Genomic DNA, 21,051 nt, shown 5'->3' with positions numbered 1-21,051 from the left:
CAGATGTGGCCGCTTGCAGATTTGTCACTTTCTGATATACTAGAGACGCACACAAATATGCATGACATGTTTAAAAGTCAAAATTGTATGTAGTACTACATGCACTGGACCATGCCACCCAAAAAACAAACACCTAAATAGCATAAATTAACTTCACGTGGGTATCGAACCACGAATAAATTGACCTGTTTGCTTGGTAATCAGACGTCTATCAACTTGCGCCACGAGCCAGCTGACGGCATTCACAGAAATTGACTTCAGTTGTATGATTAAAAGAAGTCAGCTAACGTTATGATAATTGTAACAAGTTAACATAGCTGTTCATGTTATCTGGCTACCATGTTATCATGCTACCGTTGCCCAAGCCATTTAGTAGGCCTTCAAAGTATCATGGTTAAGTTTTACAAACGTTCCACTGAGGTTAGGCTGTGGCCGCCCCTACCTGAAGTGTCTGTAGAACAAATAAATCAGCAAATAAATCAAATAAAAATGTGTATCCTTGTGTTGTGTATCCTTTTGTCCAGCCTATTCTTTTAAGAATTCAGTTCATGAAACATAGGCATTGAAACCTACACTGCAATGGGCAGGAGAAGTCTATAACGTGTCCATATTTTACACAAAATTTGCGCACAGGGAGAGTCAAAACTCTTAGGCTTATAGGCTATTAACGTTAATGTCGCTGACATGTAAACATGGGTTTGATATTTTATTTATATTTTATTTCCCAATTCTCATGTTCATGCTTCTCCTGTGGCGCAACAGGTTAATGCTTATATTGCTTTTTCACGCAGTCGACATGGGTTCAATCCTCCCCATTACACTTTTTTTTATTATTATTTATTTATTTTTAGGCCAGCAACGCTTCCTCAATTTAGGCTACAGATACTAGGTGGCCACAGAGAGCCTGACTAGCAGTCAGTGAAATGTTTGAAAACTTAACCATGATACTTTGAAGATCTATTGGCTTGGGCAACTGCTGTAGCAAGACAACACCATCAGCCATGCATGTTAACTTGCTACAATCATCAGCTGACTTCTTTAAATTGTATAGACTAAGTCAAATAAATTTCACTATGACTTATCAGCTGGTTTGTGGCGCAAGTACGTAGATGAATGGTTATCATGTAGCCTAAGTGGTTTCATTTAGGAAGCAGGTTCGATACCCACGAGTTATTATTAGGCTATTTGTATTTATGTTTTTGGTGGCATATTCATGGTCCAGTGCATGTAGCGTACTTCAGACAATTTTGACATTTAAATATGTCATGCATATTTGTATTTGTTCGTCTCCAGTTTCCATCAGAAAGTGACAAATCTGCAAGCAACCACATCTGTCAAAGAAACGTCACCAGCGCAGCCAGTTGCCATGTAACACCGGGTCTGGTCATGTCTGAAAATAATTTTACTAAAATTGCTTGAGCATGCCTGCTTGATTCTGGAGGAGGACTAGCCTAGAAATCTAGACGCGCCCCTAGCGGCAACAAGGCTAGTCTAGCAACTCTCCGTTGGCTTGTGAGCTCCAGAAATCGAAACTTAATCAGGCCATTGAAATCGTAGTCGTTAGGTGGGCTTAACATAATGATTGATGGCAGAGTTGCAACGGGTTAGCTTGAATTCCCTGCTACTTGAAAACAAATAAGATGGATGTTGCTGCTGGCGAACAGTGTGACACGAGTTAAGCTTTTATTATGTTGGCAAACGTTTGAACTAGCCAACTAGCTCCGCTGGTGGGAAACGCATGGGACTCATAGCGCTGCCGCTGTCCTATTGCGTGCAGAGGGAATTTGAAAGACAACTGATTATCCCGCCCCTCGGACTGAGCACTGCGAACGGTGAGTGCCCAGACCCTACATTTTAATGTGGGTCTGGCTCGCCAGGCTAGAGGAGGACGCTTATTGCTGAAATACCATTGAAGCAGATTGGCAAAATGATGCAAGACGCCCTGCGCAAGAGTGAAACGAAACTGGGAAGTCTGTGGCTTGTGAACATGCTGAACATATGAAAATTAGTTATTCTCCCTTCTCTTCAGTCAGAAGGACTTAAACTCAGGTAAACGACATTAGTTAATTAAACAAGACAAACACTTCTACTGCACGCTTGTGACGTTTCGGGTGGGTTAGTCAATGATCCGTGATCTTACCCAGCTTCGCGCAACCTGTTTCGTAAATGTGCATGGCGTCGGGGCGGCGTCACTGTAAAAACGCTATTGTGTAAAAAACACATAACTTGTTGTTGTAATCGGCATAACAAGTAGCCTAGCAAACAACAGCAAACTTAACAAGCTTCCGCGTTTTATGGAATCGGGTGGCAAAATGAATTGCTTCTGTACTGCTGTCAGAACACACCATTGGCCTAGGAGTCCAACAATCCTGATGTTTAACGAACGTAGCCTAAATATGAGAGGACTTATCTTTTAATTGATTATTTGAATATTCCTGTATTGTTGTTTCTTTTTTTATGAATATAGGCCTAACCTAGGCTACTAAAAGGCTTTTGATAGAGGACACATCGTCAACCACACCCTTTACTCGCTATGGGCTTTCGCTAAGGCGCCACCATTGATGTCTCATAGACTGTATGTTCTAATTAATTAATTAATTACGGATTTCATGACTGCAAACTGTTTTCCAGTAGCCTACAAACTTTAGCACAAAGCACATAGCCTACGGTGTATGTGTGTGTGTGTCTGTGTCTGTGTGTCTGTGTAAGTGAGAGAGAGTTGCTGTGTTTGTGTGTGTGACAGAGACAGCAACGCATTTTTGATCACAACCCAGATAGCAAAGGGGCGTTGAATCCACGTTGAATCAACCTCCGTTGCTTCAAACAAACGTGGATTCAACGCCCCTTTGCTATCTGGGAAGAGTCAATGAGTAAACTCCCTGTCTGCAAACCCCTATATAGGTTCTATAGGTTTTTTGCTTTCTCCATCTCCATCTTTTTGAGGTTACTCAGCAATGACCAGAGTGACTCTTTGACCAGACATCTGCGTAACCATCAATGACATGTCTGACCCTCTGAGTTTCAACAATGAACCATCACAGTCTGTTGAGAGGTGGGGAAATACAAGAGAGAGCGAGAGAGAGAGAGAGAGAGAGAGAGCCTGTTCTGCAACACAATTGCAAATATATAATTACAGCACTTTGACTAGCTAAAGCATGTTTGTTTTCATACAGAAATGTTCCTCACAATAGATTATCTATCTATCTTAGACCACAGACACACAGATCTCCCTCTCCAGTTCCCAGCTGTGTGTCTATGAAGAGTGAACTTTCCATGGATCTGCCTTTGAAATTCAGCAGTGAATCCAAACCAGTGGGACTAAAGTGAGTAAAGAGACAAATTAAGTAACAGTAGAATTAAAGGTGCTCTAAACGATGACACACATTTTTTAGGCTAAAACATTTTATGTCACTTACTGCAAACATCACCTAACCAACCGCTAGCTGTCTGTGTCCTGAATACACTGTAAAAAAACGCGATCTCTGTGGACAGCCCAGGCTCCAAAAACGGCAACTAAAACAACCTGGGCAAACCTAGCCCATACAAACATAAAAAAACTGTTCCAGCAAATCACAGACGAGATGCGCGTTTAGGAGAGTTTCAATTGCACGGGAGCAGCCGGGAGGGAGGGGGGGGGGGGGAGTAGCGAGCTAGCTCTCTGTTTTGTTTGAAAGTCAACAGAAGTGACGTTACCCAGCATCGCTTAGAGCAGTGTTTCCCAAACTTTTTTTCTGGCGACCCACTTTTTAAAAATGACAGACCATCGCGACCCATTTCACTTCAAATCTACCCTGCAACCACCAACATTGTTTTAGGCCACAGGTTCTCCAACTTTTCTATGCCTCCCCCAACCATACATTGCTATAGGATCTAGATAGATAGATCCTGCTTTGAACACGGTAGTGTTGCATTTAGAGCACCATCAGCGTGAAAAGTTGGAAATGACTACTGAAAAGATACGTTTTAATGCGCATCCGAGAGTTTGGGGAAATAATCTGCAATTCGTCAGCATAGTAAAGCTGTTTCTGTATTTCTAAAAAAAATGTTGTAGGCTACGTTGCGTTGCAGACAAATGGGTCCATAACACTGTGGACGTCAATTCCGATGACAGCAAATAACTCAAGTCGTTATATTGTATTGTTGTATTATATTATATAGTCGTTATATCAGAACAAGGCTTTTGGGCAATAGCCGGAAGAATGCGCCTTTACTTTGGAGTTCGCGAGGTACAAAACGAGATAAATAGTGTTTAAAATGTCTATTTAAATTGTAGCCTAATATAATGCACTGTTGTGCATTTTAAATCAGAAATAAGAATGTGAGGAGGTTGCTATTAACTTTAAAGATTGCATCTACAATCGAAACTCTACATGCAAATTGAATATCCTTATCCGGTCTATGGATGTCTGCTTTAGTTGACAGCACGGTCACTAGATTTTAATCGGTTAAGTTGAGGAACTGGTATCTGTTAATGTTCGTGCAAATAGGCGGATTCATGTCCCTTGCAGTTTGCAACTGCGAGGTACAGGTCATGGCAGGCGCCCCACAGAACGGTTTCATTTTGAGAGGTAGATATCCATGCTCTGGCTCCCCCTCTGCGATGCGTTCGTCCCCCAGTTTCATGCGCCAGTTTCATGAGCTTTTATGACAAAACCGTAACTGTGGTAGTTAACAAACTACATCCTAATAGAAAACTGTTTCTTTCCTGGTATCAAATGACAAATGGTATCAGACCTATAACACAACATAAATTGTGCTGGGCTGGCGACCCAAATAAATTCTCCTGCGACCCACCCGTGGGTCGCGACCCAGACTTTGGGAAACACTGGCTTAGAGCACCTTTAAGTAACAGTATAATTGTGACCTATAGATTTAGTGAGCTAATCACATGCGATGCAGCAGATCTACCTTGCAATCAATAGAAAGAGCCCGCTACATCATCACAACAGAATCACAATCATGCTGCACGTAATCATTCTTACGTTTTCTCAAGGTTTCAGTATCACAATTTAATGTCAAAGTGAAATAGCCTTGGAGAGAGAACATGATTTGTTACTGCTGTTCTGTATCATTTTATACACGTTCACAGCCCTGTGTCTCCAGTGCCCAGCTGTGTCTCTGTGAAGAATGATGGGTCTATGTGTGGTCCTCCCAACCTCAGCAGTGAAGCAGCGCACTCTAAACCCATGTGAGTGTGTGAGTGTGTGTGTGTGTGTGTGTGTGTGTGTGTGTGTGTTTTGTGCCTCATAACATTAGCAGTGGACCAGCACTCTCTCACCCACCGTGAGTCACCAACTTCCGACTGTGCTTCGAAGACATGTATATTGTACTTTAGCAGCAACGTTTGTATATGTGTGTGTGTGTGTGTCTGTGTGTGTGTGTGTGTGTGTGAGAGAGAGAGAGAGAGAGAGAGAGAGAAATACTCTGTATGTTTGTTTCATTCCTACAGTGAAATTGAAAAGTTATATAATTTTTTTGTTTTTGTACTTCCAGATCGGATATACAGAGACCTCCCTCTCCAGTGCCCAGCTGTGTGTCTGTGAAGAGTGATGGGTCTATGTGTGGTCCTCCCAACCTCAGTAGTGAAGCAGCACACTCTAAACCCATGTGAGTGTGTGTGTGTGTCTGTGTTTGTGAGTGTGTGTTTGTGTGTGTGCATGTGTGTGTGTGTTTTGTCCTTTGTTGTTGTGTGTGCCGGAGTTCGCAATCTAACTCCTAGTGGGGAGGGTGGCAGCTTTGTAGCATGTGTTGGAGATAGGGTTGCACTATTAACACAACGCTGAAAATAAACTAACTCCGCAAAAATATGCAGTCTAGAGAAATGTTATTTATTTGACATTTTATTTCTCAATAATTTGTAAAGGTTACCGGCAAACACTGCATAGTCTCGTTATCGTGTTTGCTAGTCCCTTCCAGCCAACTACTTTCAGGTTAGTATATTAGCTTGTGTTAGGCACTGCTGAATTTCCACAGTGATCAACACACTGGGTTCTTGCTGTCTGTGTCGCTGTGACTTGTAGTTTTATATCTGGGCACGTCAGTCTCCAGCTTTAAAGTATTCTGTCTGTTCCACTTGCTTGATTATTCATAAATGGCTTGATTTACCAGCAAGCTGAGAATTGTTTTTAAATTGCGAGCAAATAGGCTACTGATTAGGCTCTGATATATATATATTGGATGAACCAAACAAAAAGGGATCAGCCTTTATTGGAATTCACCCTTTAGATTTCAATATGTGAATTTTCTGTGACCAATGAAGCTTTTTATGTTGACTTTTAGATTTGTTGTTGCTATAATTGAGAAGATAGTAAAAAAGGCATTAAACTTGGTATCGATTTGAGTATCAACAATCGTATAATTTCACTGGTATTAGTGGTCTATCTGGTAGAAGTGTCTGGTATTGTGATATAAAAACAGACTAACACGCTCAACACCTTGGACTATTCACAACTGGGTGCTAAATCCTCCTGAGTAACAAAAATTAGCTTTAGAAATAAAGGATAGCAGTAGAGTGCCTGGAGTGCTATCCTTTTTTTTCTAAAGTTTATTTTTGGTATTGTGACATCCCAATTGCCTATGGAGGTCTATTATGTTAAAGGCACCCTTAACAGTTTTTTTTACCTTAACATAACGTTAATAATTTTGATGGCACATAACCACATAACATGACGAACAGTACTTCTGCCATTGTCTGCGAAGATTGTAGGTTGTCTGTAGGTGATTATATCGGTCTAGCAACTTTCTAGTTTCGGGTAGGAAACTGTTCCCCCACAATCCCCCCTCCGAAATCAAAGCACAAAAGAGCTGCTATATGCTACAGGGATTCAGAGATCTTTTTCTACAGACTGCTGTCAGTGCAATCCCTCTATATTGGAGTTATGTTCATACTTTGTTGCAAAAGATGCATATTTAGTTTGTTTATTTTTGCGCTTCTCAAACAGAGGGGGACCCAGAGAGCAAGTCTTGTTAAGGGTGCCTTTAATTAGAAGGCTTAAATCACACTTGAGTAACACAATATTTAAAATCAACACCCCAAAATTATTTGAAACAACCTGTTTACAGACTTTTCTTAGAATTTGTTCTCAGAACATTTTCCAGATGTTTTTCATAAACTGGTCATAGTCTATGGAATGTAACGTTTGACAATGAAAAATGCATAGTGATTCTAGCAGTGAAGAGTCCGAGTGGGGATGTTTTAAGAATCAAGTAGTAATGTTCTAAGAATCCTACCAGGCTAAGATATTACCACTCATGCAACGCTTCTCATCCAATCAGGTAGCCTATTAATGGATAGTTCAGCCGGACCTGAAACTTTCATATCTGAGACTGCTCAACATGTTAATTCTGAATTTCAAAACGAAATGCACATGTACAACATTTTCTCAGAGTCTCCATGCAACTGCACTATACAGTCATATGTACTAATTGTACTAATGGCACACCATGTCATCCATTCTTCCTCAATCAGACACAATGACCATCAGTAGATTATCCACAATGACCGACTCTATGTTCTGACATGCCTTTGTTCCCCATGTGTCTCTACAGGGAAGGGAGTGAAGATCTGATGTTAAATCAACTCAAGGACTTTCACATGATGGACGCAGTATCCAAGACCATTGTTCACAATTGCAGCACAAAAAAAAGTGAGTATTTTGACTTCAAGAGATAAACTTTACTAATCATAACATACAGCATTAATAATATAGTTAATGCTATTCTAACTTCAAAAAATGTCTGAACTTGAACATTGCAAAACCTGAACTCTAAAACAGATAGCTCTGGTCTTTTGTTATGAAAGCCTCGTTCGAAGCCATTGTAAAACACACCTGTGACCAGATTTCAATTAGTGTTACTGTACCGAACAACAATCAGCTGCTGTGTCTGTTTATTACTTGGCTGCTTGTCTGTTGCTGAAGGACTGCTTTGTTTGGCAGAAAAATGGTAATATACATGGGCGAATTGTTGCATTTTTGTTTCTGTGTGTTTACTAATAGGGCTGTAACGATACACCAACCTCACGATTCGGTTTGTATCACGATTTTTGACCCACGGTTCGATACGAATCTCGATTTTTCTTTTTTTCCCTTTTTTTTTTTGGGGGGGGGGGGGCTAGACATTTTAATAGCCTCCCTTAGAACACCAGAGGATTACAATATAATATATCTATTATTTTATATCCTGGTATAAAAATATTTTTCTGAATGACTGATATTTATGACAGCACACTTTATGCAGATTAGCCTATAGCCTAGGCCTACTATTTTTTATTACAACTCTACCTCTTTAATTCAGCTGTCTGGTTGAAGCCTGGAAATATTGTAAACAAAGTAGCATATAGCTTAGCCTATCATAGTCTACTGATTGGACTGTTCAGTTTCCCCATGTGTGTTTAAGTTTCAAGGTAGGTAATACTTGTTCTCCTTGGGACAGGCCCTTTTGGGAAACGTTGGTATTGAGATGATCAGTCAACTTCAATGCAAGAGTTTTTAACAAATATGTGCAACATGCTAATGATGCTAAGCAGATTTAATAGTAATTTAGCTAGTCGTCTATGCGTCCTTGCTTTCACGATTGTGAATGTTTTATTTAAGTCGCGCGTGTTCATTGAGCAGGAGAGGGAGGGAGAGTGAGAGGGAGGGAGCGCGAGAGAGAGCGGGGCAAGGAGAGGGGGTTTACTTCTATACTGTTTGGTAAAGTTGCACACATAGTCTACAATGAAAGCAAGGAGAGGTATGAAATTATTATTTATTTATTTATTTATTTATTTGTTTTTGGACAACGTAGGCTACCGATAAGTAAAGCGGGAGTTGTGGGTTGCTTTTGCGGCCGCATAAGCTGCAAAGCACTGCGTGAAACACTAGAAAGGGTGTGTCGCGATTCTGCCTTTTCACACTGCGACACAGTATCGTGGATATGAATGTCGCGATTTCGGTTTCGAATCGTAAATCGTTACAGCCCTACTAATGAAACCTAGCTAGGTAGTAACCATTTTGAGGTTTGTTGCTTAAACAATTTCTAATGTTTACTACTATGCACTACTTACAAACGTTTCAACGAAAACCTAAAACAATCGCTTCTACCTAGCTCGAGTTGCTGTAGCCAACAGCTAAGACTTGTGCATGCATGTGATATTAATGCTACTTCTTTGTTGTTGGAATGTCAAGCAGATGCCGAGGTCCTGAGGAGAGTTATAGAGAATCACAAAGCCAATCTAAAGAGGAAGTTTGAGAACATATCTGAAGGCATCACCAAACCAAGAGCTGAGACATGCCTGAATGAGATTTTTACAGAGCTCTACATCACAGAGGGAGAGAGTGAATGTGTGAATATGGAACATGAGGTTTGGCAGGTAGAGTCAGCATCCAGAGCACAAACCACAGAAGACATACCAATCAACTGCAATGACATCTTCAAGCCCTTTCCTGGACAGGAGAGGCACATCAGAACTGTGATGACCAAAGGTGTTGCTGGCATTGGAAAAACAGTCTCAGTGCAGAAGTTCATTCTTGATTGGATACATGGGGTAGCCAATCAAGATTTAGATTTTATGTTTCCCCTTTCTTTCCGTGAGCTGAATTTGGTCAGAGATGATCAGTATAGTCTTCACAACCTCCTGCTTGACTTCTACCCTGAGTTGAAGGAGCTGAATGATGATGAAGAATACAAAGACTGTCAAGTTCTGTTCATCTTTGATGGTTTAGATGAGAGTCGATTGCCTCTGACTTTCCAAAAGAAGAACAAGGTTTCTAATGTAAAACAAACATCAAAAGTGGATCTTCTGATGACAAGCCTCATACAGGGAACTCTGCTTCCCTCTGCACTCATCTGGATAACGTCAAGACCCAAAGCAGCCAGTCAAATTCCTGCTCAATACACTGACCTGGTAACAGAGGTACGCGGATTCAATGACCCACAGAAGGAAGAGTACTTCAGGAAGAGAATCAGTGATGAGAGTCAGGCCAACAGAATCATCTCACACATTAAGGCATCCAGGAGTCTCCACATCATGTGCCACATTCCTGTCTTCTGTTGGATTGCTGCCACTGTACTTCAGGAGATTCTGGTTGAACAAGACAACACCAAGGAAATACCCAAAACTCTGACTGAAATGTTCATTCACTTCTTGCTTATCCAGACCACCAGAACGAATCAGAAATATCAAGGAGGAAATGAGCCCGATATGAAGAAGCTTCTGGAATCTCAGAAAGAAATCATCCTGAAGCTGGCAGAATTGGCTTACAATAATCTACAGGATGGCAATCTCATCTTTTATGAAGAAGACCTGAGACAGTGTGGCATTGTTGTCAGTGAAGCCTCGGTGTACTCTGGCATGTGTACTAAGATCTTCAAGGAAGAATCTGTGTTTCACCAGAGGAAGGTCTATTGCTTTGTGCATCTGAGTGTCCAGGAGTTCCTGGCAGCTCTGTTCATCTTTTCCTCTCATGGCATGAGAAAGTTGGCGGCATTGAGACCCTTCATCCAAAACGAAAGAGGTCTGCGATCTTTGCTTCAATTGCTTAAGAGTGTGATAGACAAGTCTTTGGAAAGCAGGAATGGACACCTGGACCTTTTTCTTCGCTTCCTTATGGGCATCTCTCTGGAGAAAAATCAGGGACTTCTGCAAGGTCTACTGAACAACACGCTCAACAGCTCAGAAAACATCAAGAATGTTTGCCTGTATATTAAGGAACTAAAGAGGAAGCATCTACATCCTGAAAGATGCATTAATCTTTTCCACTGCTTGTTTGAAATGAATGATCACTCCATGCATGAAGAAATTCAGCAGTACCTCAAATCTCCTAAGGATTGGAAATGTCAGTTGTCTCCAGCTCACTGTTCAGCACTGGCCCACATGCTACTGATGTCTGGGGAGGTGCTGGATGAGTTTGACCTGAAGAAATACAACACAACAAATGAGGGACATAGGAGACTGATCCCAGCTGTAAGGTGCTGCAGAAAAGCACGGTGAGTTAGCGCAAAAGAGTAAAAAGTTTCCATTTGTATTTGCCTCAAAATAGGTGATCCATTGTCCATATTTGTCTGTCTGCCTGTCTGTCTGTCTGATTGTCATGTCTGCCTGTCTGTCTGTGTGTCTATCTGTCTGTGTATTGTGTCTGTCTGTCTGCTGTGTCTATTGTCTTATCTACATGGACTATCCGAGCAGAGAGCTGAAGATGAGGGCCTTCTTCATGAGCCTATCTTGACTTTGTCCTTGAGGAACAAAAACCATTAAAAACAGCTGAACTGTGTGATACAGTAGTACTACAGCAACACCTAGTGGAGCAGCAAAGACACTGCCTCACATACGGATAATAATAATAATAATAATAATAATAATAATAATAATACAGTTTATTTGTTACATAGCGCCTTTCAAGTCACCCAAGGTCGCTTTACACACTAGACATTGAGACAAAATGCCAGACGGAGCGGCGTAGTCGCCAGCGTTCCCATGACATCAAGACAAACAAACAAATTTACAAAAGACGCACAAGACAAAAGATGCCTGATGGAGCGGCGTAATCGCCAGCGTACCCGAGACACCTAACGGTAGACATACAAGACAGACAACAAACAAAAATTAACAAGTAATAAAATAAATAAATAAATAAATAAGAAATTAAAATAAAGAAAAGTCCATGCAAGGATGAAAGTCTATGTAGTCTAGATTAAAGTTTACCTTTCTCAGATTGGAAAACAAAGTGATAAATAATAATTACTGTTGCTCACAGCACTTACAGCAAGAAGGAAGTTCGCTTACAGTAATTAAAGGGGAAAAAGAAGAAAAAAAAATAGTATTTAAGATAAAAGTCCCTCTGAACATGCTAGTAATCCTAATCCTTAAAGGGGAAATCCGGTATTAAATGGGTTTTAGATATATTAAGTGTGACCATAAGCTAGAGTAATGGATGAGGGGTGACCCTATCCCGACCCGAAGCATTCCGAACTTAGTTTTACCGATTCTTCCATAGCTCAATTAGTGATAGCAACCGGGCATGTCTCACACTGCAATAAATTGCTTCTTTTAACCCATCTACAAGTCTAACAAGAGATCCATACTTTGTCGACAGTGTAATTAGGTTCTTAACATTTAAAATGTGGCATTGGCAACATTGTATGTGTGGTGAACATTTATGTATAAGACAGTTTATACAGACACTACCTAGAGTAATTTTTCTGCTTGTTTTCCGGGCGACGCCATTTTGAATTCAAGACTCGATGAGTCTATCAACGAATGCAAATCTTGTGTTGTTGATGGGAGGAATGTGCGCTTGAGTGCGTGACGCACAGCCCTTTTTGAATGGGGGTGTGTTTAATGTGTGTTCATACATATTTTATAAATATACAGTATATTCCCCTCTTACTCCAGACTTGCTGGCTGCGGACTCCGGAGCGAGTCCTGTGAGTTTGTGGCTTCAGCTCTGCAGTCAAGCAGCTGCCTCCTTACATTGCTGGACCTCAGTCACACTGACCTGCAGCAGATGGAAGAGAAACTGCTGTCTGGCCTTCTGAATCCACACTGCAAACTGGACACACTGAGGTAAGTCCTTTTACACAGCACAAATCTCTGTAAAGACCTTTTTACCATGGAAAATGTGTAGCAGTTTATCTATCTGAAATCTGTCAAGAAATGTCGATCATTTTAGTGTTGATAGCATTGACAGTGTTTCCCCTACAATGTATTCAGCAGCGGCGCAGGCCGCTCCTGGAATTCAAGCGCCGCTGCAAAAAAAGTTCCCTAATTTAAAAAAAAAAACACGCAAGTGAACTTCAGGAACAGCTGGCGTTCGTTCAGGTTTGATGTCAACAAATAATGGTAGGCTATGTTGAAGGCGCAGTCAGGGATTCCACAGGATATCACGTTTGTTTGTGTTTATGTTTAAGTTTATTAGCAGATGCAATTTTTTGCAAAAAACGTAGCTTGCATCAATTATTTTTGAATGCGTCATGTATTGTAAACAAATAAATGTTATTATATAAATAAATGTATTAACTTATGCACAGCACTGTACATTCTAAATAGTAATAGTTTGTACAGTGGCCTGTGATTAAGCTTTATTTTTTGTAATTAATTGTAAATAATAATTTTATGTTGTGTGTGTTGTGCCATTTCATTTTTGTTTCATTTCAATTTCTAATAATAATGTAAGTAATAATTACTAATGTAAATGAACAAGGTGAAAGAAAAACATGAATAATCCTGTTCAAGTACTGCAATAATCATGCTTTGTAAATGCTTGTGTTGATAGTTATGTCATAATTTGTAACTCAATCTGTCAATTTCTTTTGACAAAATCCACCAGAAGTCACCATTTAAGGAGTGATTTTCCTACGAAAAATGTCTAGGGTAAACACTGATTGATATAATTAATTGAAGGCAGGTTGCAGATTGAAGACGTGAAATTTTATACTCGGAAAGGATATGCTTCTTTTAAGATTAATTTACATCAGACCAAAGATGACAGACAGATGTTGTTTAACATGTTATGTTACCTGTGACTGTTTTGTATGTTATATTTATTTACAGACTTTCTGATTGCAAACTCACAGATAAATCCTGTGAGATTATGGCTTCAGTTCTACACTCACCAAACTTCTTGATAGAACTGGACCTGAGTCACAATGACCTGAGAGATTCTGGAGTTCAGCTTCTCTCTAAGGGACTGTCACGTCCCCACTGCAAACTCCAGATGTTAAGGTTAGAGTTAGAATTTGTCAGTGTTTCAGCAGTTCTAACTAGTGATATTCACACATTAATATCCTTATCTGGTCTTCCCCGTCTCTTACTTTTAGCCTTTCCGGTTGTCTTATCTCAGAGAAGGGTTGTATTTGTCTGGCTTCAGCTCTGACTTCAAACCCCTCTCATCTAAAAGAGCTGGATCTGAGCTACAATTATCCTGGAGAATCTGGACTGAATGTGTTCATTGCTGGAGTGGAGGATCCTCACTGTAAACTGAAGACATTAGGGTATGTTTAAAGTATCTTCCCAGTAGTGTGTTGTTAATTTAGCCAGACTTGTATAGCCTATTTTAAATGCCAGTAAATTCCGTAAAAATGTGTGTGTGTGTCTGTGTGATATGTCACTTTCTTACAGGGCTGACCACTGTGCAGAGGTTAGAACAAGGCCAGGTGTCCAGAAATGTAAGCCTTGCATGTCTTGTCTGTTTCTTGAATTCTTCCTTTATTTGTTTGTGGATTCCGATGAAGCAGATGACCTGTTGACTATTTGTAACCGCATGGCAAACACAGCAGGAACTGTTACTTAGCCTGATTCAATTGTACAAATTTGAAATTCGTACGATTCAATGATTCCAAATACTGTAGGAGCCAACTGAACTGGGACATAAACTGGGCCAAAATCATATGTCAGCCATATGTTCAAATCAATATATCAGCAATATTTGTTGCGCAACAATTATCTCCAGATAAGTCAACTAATACTGTACATGATACATGGGTCTCCTTTTTCTGTGTGTGTGTTTGTATGTATGTGTTTGTAAATGTGTGTGTGTGTGTGTGTGTGTGTGTGTGTGTGTCTGTCTGTCTGTCTGTCTGTCTGTCTGTCACTCCCTCCCTACATTCTGATGAGGATGTTCTCTCCTCTCCTCTTATCTGCAGATGCCTGTGAGCTCACACTGGACCCAAACACAGCTCACAGAAACCTCTCCCTCTCTCAGACCAACATAAGGGTGACATTTGTGAGAGAGGAGCAGCCGTATCCTGACCACCCAGAGAGATTTGACTGCTGGTATCAGGTGTTGTGTAGAGAGGGTCTGTCTGGACGCTGCTACTGGGAGGCTGAGTGGAGTGGGGGTGGAGCTGAGATAGCTGTGGCCTATAAAAGCATCAAGAGGAAAGGGAAGGGTGATGACTGTAAAGTAGGAGTAAGTGACAAGTCCTGGAGTCTAATATGTTCTGGCCTCAGTTACTCTGTGAGGCACAAAAAGAAGAGCATTGACATACCTGCCCCCTCCCCACACTTTATTAGAGTAGGTGTGTACTTAAACTGGCCAGCCGGCACTCTGTCCTTCTACAGCGTCTCGTCTGACACACTCACCCATCTTTACACCTTCTACTCCACATTCACTGAGCCCCTCTGTCCAGGGTTTTATGTTTGGTCAGACTCCCCAGTGTCCCTGTGCCAGATCACATGATCACATGAGCTCACACGATCAATGGTTAGACTGAGAATTGTCGTCGCAAAATCAAAATTCCACTGGAATTCCAAATGGTTTTTTACACGCAGCCTTACAACACCCCAGATAGCAAGGGGCTGGCGGACCACTGGGGGCAGATCTGGCGGTCCGCTGGCATTTTGCTCATCGGTTCTCTGGCGGGTTGCAGACAATTTGCCCAAAATGTTGCCACTATTGCCTTTTTTCATTTGTCCAGTTATACTCGATATGTCATTTTATTAACTTTTCTTAATATTCATGACAAGTTAAATTTAAAGAGATGGTGGTCCAACGGCAGACCACAAGTGGCACGCCACCGGTGGCATACCACCAGTGGTCCGCTATCTGCTAATCTGATTTTGCTATCTGGGACTGTTTACAGTTCTATGAGCCATTGTACAATATAATTTTTGGTACAGAGATAATTTAGATACCCTTATGGGGTGGGTGCTTGTGTTTCTTCAGGAATCCTTCTTTAGGAATGAATATTAAGTGACACACTGCAAAAAATCAAATCTAACCAAGTGTTATTAATCATATATTAAGATCAAAAAGTCTATTTGAAGTATGAATAGACTTGGGTTCTCGCGAAAGATCATTTAGACTTAATTGAAGAAGACTCATTTTAAGGAGTCTTAAATACAAATTTATTCAATGCATCTGGCAGACAAATTTGCTTGTTTTCAGGATGAGATGTCTTAAAATAAGTCAAACTCTTCTTAAATTAAGTCAAATTATTTTACGAGAAAGCACTAGGTAAGTCTCTTCCTGAAATACTGAAAACAAAACCTACTAGTTGTTTTGATCTTGATATAAGATTAATGGCATTTGGTTAGATTTTATTAGATAAGCAGTTTTTGCAGTGCACAAACATGTAAAAGGGTGAAAATAGGGCACAGGCAGAAATAGGTCACTTTCCGATGTAATGATCATTTCTATGATAACCAGCAGCTAGTCATCATCTTTTATGTTTAAGCCCTCAGAACGCATCGTCTGTATGTACTGTACATCAGGCCCCGTCACAGCCCTGCATTACTGGCCTGTGACGGGGCCTGACAAACCTTTGACACGGAAATACTTTTAAAAATGCATCTAAAATCAGTGTTGGGAAAGTTCACTTTCTACGTGAACTAGTTCAAAGTTCAGTTCACAAATTTTAAAATGAACTAGTTCAGTTCATAGTTCATAATTCAAAATTTTGAACTAAGTTCACACTTTCCAAAAATGAACTAGTTCATAGTTCTTTTTTTTTTTTCATATGTTGCTGCGAGCTATTATTTTTCAAAATTATTGCCACAGCCCATATAGAATGCAGTTAATTTGGGTTGAGGATCTGTCTTGACAGTCTTTTGATTTTGTATTGGCTTGCACATACCTTGAAAGGCTAGCCAGGTGCTTTAATTCAATGTGCCGTTTCAGGTTTGCTGTGGATGTGACTGAAGTGCGGGCAAAGTTTGCACAGAAATGTACGATTTTTCCCATCCTCACCGACCTTGTCATAAAACTTGTTTAAATGATCATACGACGCCTCCTTGCTGCTTTGTCGTCTACATCAGCCTTTCTCAAACTTCTTTGACCTGAGGCCCAGTCAAGGCATACTTTGGGGTCATAGGGCCCACCTACATGAACCCACCCCCTCCTGCCACCCCCCATCAAATTATAATGATATCACAATTATTATTATTTTTATACTATATTGCTATACATGCACTTCAAAACAGTCAATGTTTAAAGTGCTAAGATTGTTCACAAAAGTTTGTGAAAACATGCACATCAGAGTACTGCTTTACTACTGTAAAATATAATTAGGCCTGCAATGTTTTTGCATTGTTGGATGATGCTTGCATGATAAATACTTCTCAAAACAAAAGCAATTATATGGGTGCCGTTGTTTTGGGATCTTTCCCTCATGCAAGCATCATACACTGATAGAATATTTATATGCTATTTAAATACATTTCATTTGAATGCCTGATTGTAAGGATTCAGGAAACACAACCAGCTTTTGTGAATGGTAAATGGCGGATCAGATCATGCGTAAATCACTGATCTGGAGATCTTTAGCTATCTTTAACTAAGACTAATTAATAGCTTTTGGCTGACTTTAATACTTAATGCTAGACAGTGTTTTATATAGTCTGTGCTCTGTTTTTATGGAAGTTGCGTAAATCCACGTCGTTCTATTAAATGTCGTTTCATAATTAAATAGCCTTCCAATAGGTTGAGCTTAGCTTTGCTACCAACGTGCACACGCATGCATTGAATAAACGCTCATACCACGACTTAATTCTATGCCTCTATGTTTGATGACACCAAATTAACAAGTATTTCCTACTAATTGCAGAAAAGTTTGTTTTCTTTTTCTGTCCGCAGTTCCTTGATCAATTGCGCAGCAAATTATCAGACGATGCCCCGGGAATAATTTCACTCTGCAGACCAGCATTGTCCACGTTGCGGACCGCGGCCCATAGTTTGAGAAATGGTGACCTGCATGCTGCCATATTAAGGCCTTTTTACGGTGTGTTTTAGCCGGGTTTTCATGTGGAAGGCTGTGTAGAAATCTGGCACCCTATTGAACGAAGTTAAACTGAAAGAGCGTGCCGTTCACAGACACCAGAATGAACGAGTTCACAGTAACGTTCATCAGGCAGTAATGCAGGACGTTCAGTTCAAGTTCGGTCAAAATATGAACGAGTTCATGAACTTTCGTTCAATGAACGCGTTCAGGCACAACACTGTCTAAAATGTATTTTATTCAAGCATATACTGTAAACATCCTGAGATGGCACAATAGGCATTCCTCGTAGTTGATCATGTCCTCCAAATGACTCGATGTTCAGATTCAAGAAAATAAATTATTTAAAAAAAATGTCTGAAGAAATTGAGTATTATTTTCCGTTTTAGTCATTGTTCATTAAAACTGGAGCTTGGAGGCTATATCCTGACTTCAAGTTTTTTTGAAAGGAGTCTGGCTGTATGTCATATTTGTGACACACAGGTTAGACAATACCACTGTATGTAGAGGAGGCTTACTGTAGCAAGCAGTGTGCTGTATGTATGTGAGGTGATGACAGTGATGATGTAAGTGTGTGTGTTTTGTGTGTGTGTGTTGGGGATGGGGGTGGGGGGGCAGAAAGGCTAGGCAATCAAGGACATGGGTAGATAGATGGAGGAGAAATCAAAAATAATAAATAAAAAGTTCTATGGAGATGTGCAAAAGTTGGAGAAAGTCAGATGTGTGTGTGTGTGTGTGTGTGTGTGTGTGTTTTGACGTGTGATGAAATAATAAAATAAATAAAAGGTCTGTAGCATAGGGAGAGGGATGTAAAAGTGCCATGTAGGTGTGTGTGTGTGTGGGGGGGGGGTCATGAGTGCTGAGGAGTGAATGAGTGCAAAGTCAGTATAGTGTGAGTTCAGAGTTCGGATGGCCTGGGGATAAAAACTTCTCCTGAGTCTCTTAGTTCTGGATTTTTGTCTACATAGGTGTCTTCTTGATTTCAGCGGTAGGAATAATCCATTGTTAGGATGAGAAGAGTCCTTCAGAATCTTTTGGGCTCTTAGGAGTACTCTTCTGGAATAGATATCTTGTAGAGCAGGGAGTTGAGTTCTTATAGTACGTTCAGCTGAGCGCACTACTCTCTGCAGAGTACTACAATCTCTAACTGTGGAGTTCCCATACCAGGTGATGATGCTACCAGTTAAAACACTCTCAACCGCTGAAGTGTAGAAGGCCTTCATGATGTATGTAGAAACTTCACATCAAAGCAATGCTGACTTATGATGGCAACCATTTCACTTTAATAGTAGACTATATTTTGATGCAAGATATATACAGCAAGAATAACAGAAATTGGTTAAAGCAATGTGGATAAATCTAATGAAAAGTGTCAGACCCTAATGTGCTCATTGCTCAAATTTATATTAATTTAATATTGAATGTCAGAGCAGGCTAATGAGATTCAGAAATGTACCTTAATGATGCATCACAATTTCAAAAGGAATGAAGCTTAAAAAGAAAAACATAATAATTAAGGAACAACAATTATTTACCTTACTTCGGTTTTTTTTTAACTGCCTGTTAAATTAAATATTTCATGGCGCCATTGCGCTGCATGGACACCAGGTGGCGGCATTTGACTACTTGCTTACATCAGCCAAAGTTCAATGCCAAGGCGCCATCTTGTGGCCCTGGAATATTTAATGTCTAGATTATGTTACGGTAAGACGTGACCTTGACAATCGTACTAATTTTTCTTATTTTTCTGATTCATTTTCTGATTTTTTGGCCCTTCCCAGATTACCAAAATGTTTTTGTTGTCTTTGACAAATGTGTTAGTATCAGTACTTGTTTGCAAAAGCTAAGTCTGCTAAGTCAAAATTCAATGATAAAATAGAGAGAAAAAGATTGGATTCTGTTATCAGTGTTTCATTCACATTCATATTCATTCATATTCATATGTATAATTAGAGAGAGAGAGAGAGAGACAGATAAATCAGTAGGGTGGAAAGAGTTAAACACAGATCAGTAGAACCCGTCCATCCAGTTCTCTATAGGAAGTGCCTGAGCTTGAAGGAAGGTTAAACTTAACGGTGTGAAGGAAGCGAAAGAAAGTCAAAACTGTGAGTTTTGTTTTAACTAAATGATATTTTTTCAATGCTCAATATTTCTACTGAAGTTTGGTGCTGTTTGTATTTTAGAGTATTTGTAGCCATTTTCAGCAGTTGAAAATGACACCAGAATAGCATAATGGGACTGCACTTGTTCTTGGATTCTTGGTTTGATTAAGATTATAGAGTTTCAGAAATACTCAGTACATTTTTGACAATTTTCTTGATAGACATTTCAATTTGTGTTAATTGTTGTGATCACAAGGGTTGATTAAGGGTTGATGATTAATTTGATGATTAAGGGTTGTGGTTTTCTGGCTTCAGCTCTGACTTCAAACCCCGCCCATCTTAAAGAGCTTGATCTGAGCTACAATCATCCTGGAGAATTCGGACGGAAGCTGTTATCTGCTAGACTGGAGGATCCTGTCTGTAAACTTGAGATACTTAAGTATGTTGACAAAGAAATCCCAGTGTCACACATTTAAACATTGTCTCCATTGTCTCCACTATTTCTTTATACAGAGTGCAGTGGCCTATTTTCAAAGGTGTATTCAAAGGTGTATTGTAAATGCTGCTTTCTATCTCTTTGATGCAGCATCCAATAATGCACATATCTAAATGGATCTGTTGCTAAAGTTGTCCAGATAAATTATGTGAAGATGAGGTGCGTTCAAATTCGCAAACATCCGCAAAAGTTTAGGAAAAACTTTTATGTCCTCTAATCTAAGTACAGGACAGAGAGTGTTTAAGAACTAGATGGGACCTTGTGGCGTTGTCACCCTGGGAAAGCCAAGTTCATTAAGAGAGGCTATAGTGCTTTTGCACACAATAATTTGATCAGAGCCTACTCACTATATGTCATATGCCAAATTGAACCTCTACTCTATTAACTACTTTTTTCACTCAATAACCGTCAAATGTGACAATATGAAATTGCTGATCTTTCACTATGAATGAATGGAACATTCACACTAACGATTCAGTGGACATTTTTTAGCGATGAACAGCCCGAGTGGGGATGGCCTGAGTTGTCAACACTCAACAAATGTCTGTTGAGTTTTGAATAATAGAATAAATGAATAAATAGGTAGTTTTACTGGATCTTATTGTTGTATAATAAACAAATAACTTCAGATTGATCTGCCCCCCCTCTCTCTCAGTTTCTCCGATTTTCTGAGCTACAATCATCCTGGAGAATCAGGATGTAAGCTGTTATCTGCTAGACTGAAGGATCCTGTCTGCAAACTGGAGAAACTTAAGTATG

The 21,051-nt window shown here is 40.0% G+C and overlaps 1 protein-coding gene and 1 long non-coding RNA gene across 4 annotated transcripts in view; both read left to right on the top strand.

Annotated features, from left to right (window-relative positions):
• The first annotated feature begins 1,919 nt into the window (after positions 1–1,919).
• Positions 1,920–17,461, top strand: LOC143122955 (NACHT, LRR and PYD domains-containing protein 3-like). 3 transcript variants are annotated; one of them, XM_076284004.1, is made up of 12 exons: positions 1,920–2,049; positions 2,944–3,052; positions 3,210–3,323; positions 5,090–5,188; positions 5,494–5,607; positions 7,549–7,646; positions 9,168–10,968; positions 12,374–12,544; positions 13,532–13,702; positions 13,798–13,971; positions 14,099–14,145; positions 14,623–17,461. In XM_076284004.1, exons 2-12 carry the CDS (start codon positions 3,003–3,005, stop codon positions 15,156–15,158), a joined length of 3,375 nt encoding a protein of 1,124 aa, XP_076140119.1. In that variant the 5' UTR covers positions 1,920–2,049; positions 2,944–3,002; the 3' UTR covers positions 15,159–17,461. The 3 variants fall into 3 exon arrangements, with proteins under 3 accessions (XP_076140119.1, XP_076140127.1, XP_076140110.1); XM_076284012.1 differs by having other exon boundaries at positions 2,911–3,052; positions 9,171–10,968; XM_076283995.1 differs by having other exon boundaries at positions 2,911–3,052.
• A 2,280-nt stretch (positions 17,462–19,741) lies between these two features.
• Positions 19,742–21,051, top strand: part of LOC143123163 (uncharacterized) — a 48,866-nt gene continuing 47,556 nt past the window's right edge. Inside the window, exons 1-2 of the long non-coding RNA XR_012986797.1 lie at positions 19,742–19,799; positions 20,112–20,235. This is a non-coding gene — a long non-coding RNA (uncharacterized LOC143123163). The remainder of the gene's footprint in view (positions 19,800–20,111; positions 20,236–21,051) is intronic.

The sequence above is a fragment of the Alosa pseudoharengus genome, unplaced genomic scaffold (genome assembly GCF_046254945.1).
Source record: "Alosa pseudoharengus isolate Yale_2024_CS ecotype anadromous, Long Island Sound unplaced genomic scaffold, YU_APseudo_1.1 YU_APseudo_1.1_scf_1, whole genome shotgun sequence".
Lineage (NCBI taxonomy): Eukaryota > Metazoa > Chordata > Actinopteri > Clupeiformes > Clupeidae > Alosa > Alosa pseudoharengus.
This window is presented reverse-complemented; position numbering and strand designations above follow the sequence as displayed.

Bases quoted from the DNA above. Each gene is read 5' to 3' on its own strand.
- LOC143122955 (XM_076284004.1), top strand. From the start codon at position 3,003: ATGTCTGACCCTCTGAGTTTCAACAATGAACCATCACAGTCTGTTGAG. The intron at 3,053-3,209 runs GTGGGGAAATAC...TATCTATCTTAG, and splicing joins CCATCACAGTCTGTTGAGAG to ACCACAGACACACAGATCTC. The intron at 12,545-13,531 runs GTAAGTCCTTTT...ATTTATTTACAG, and splicing joins TGCAAACTGGACACACTGAG to ACTTTCTGATTGCAAACTCA.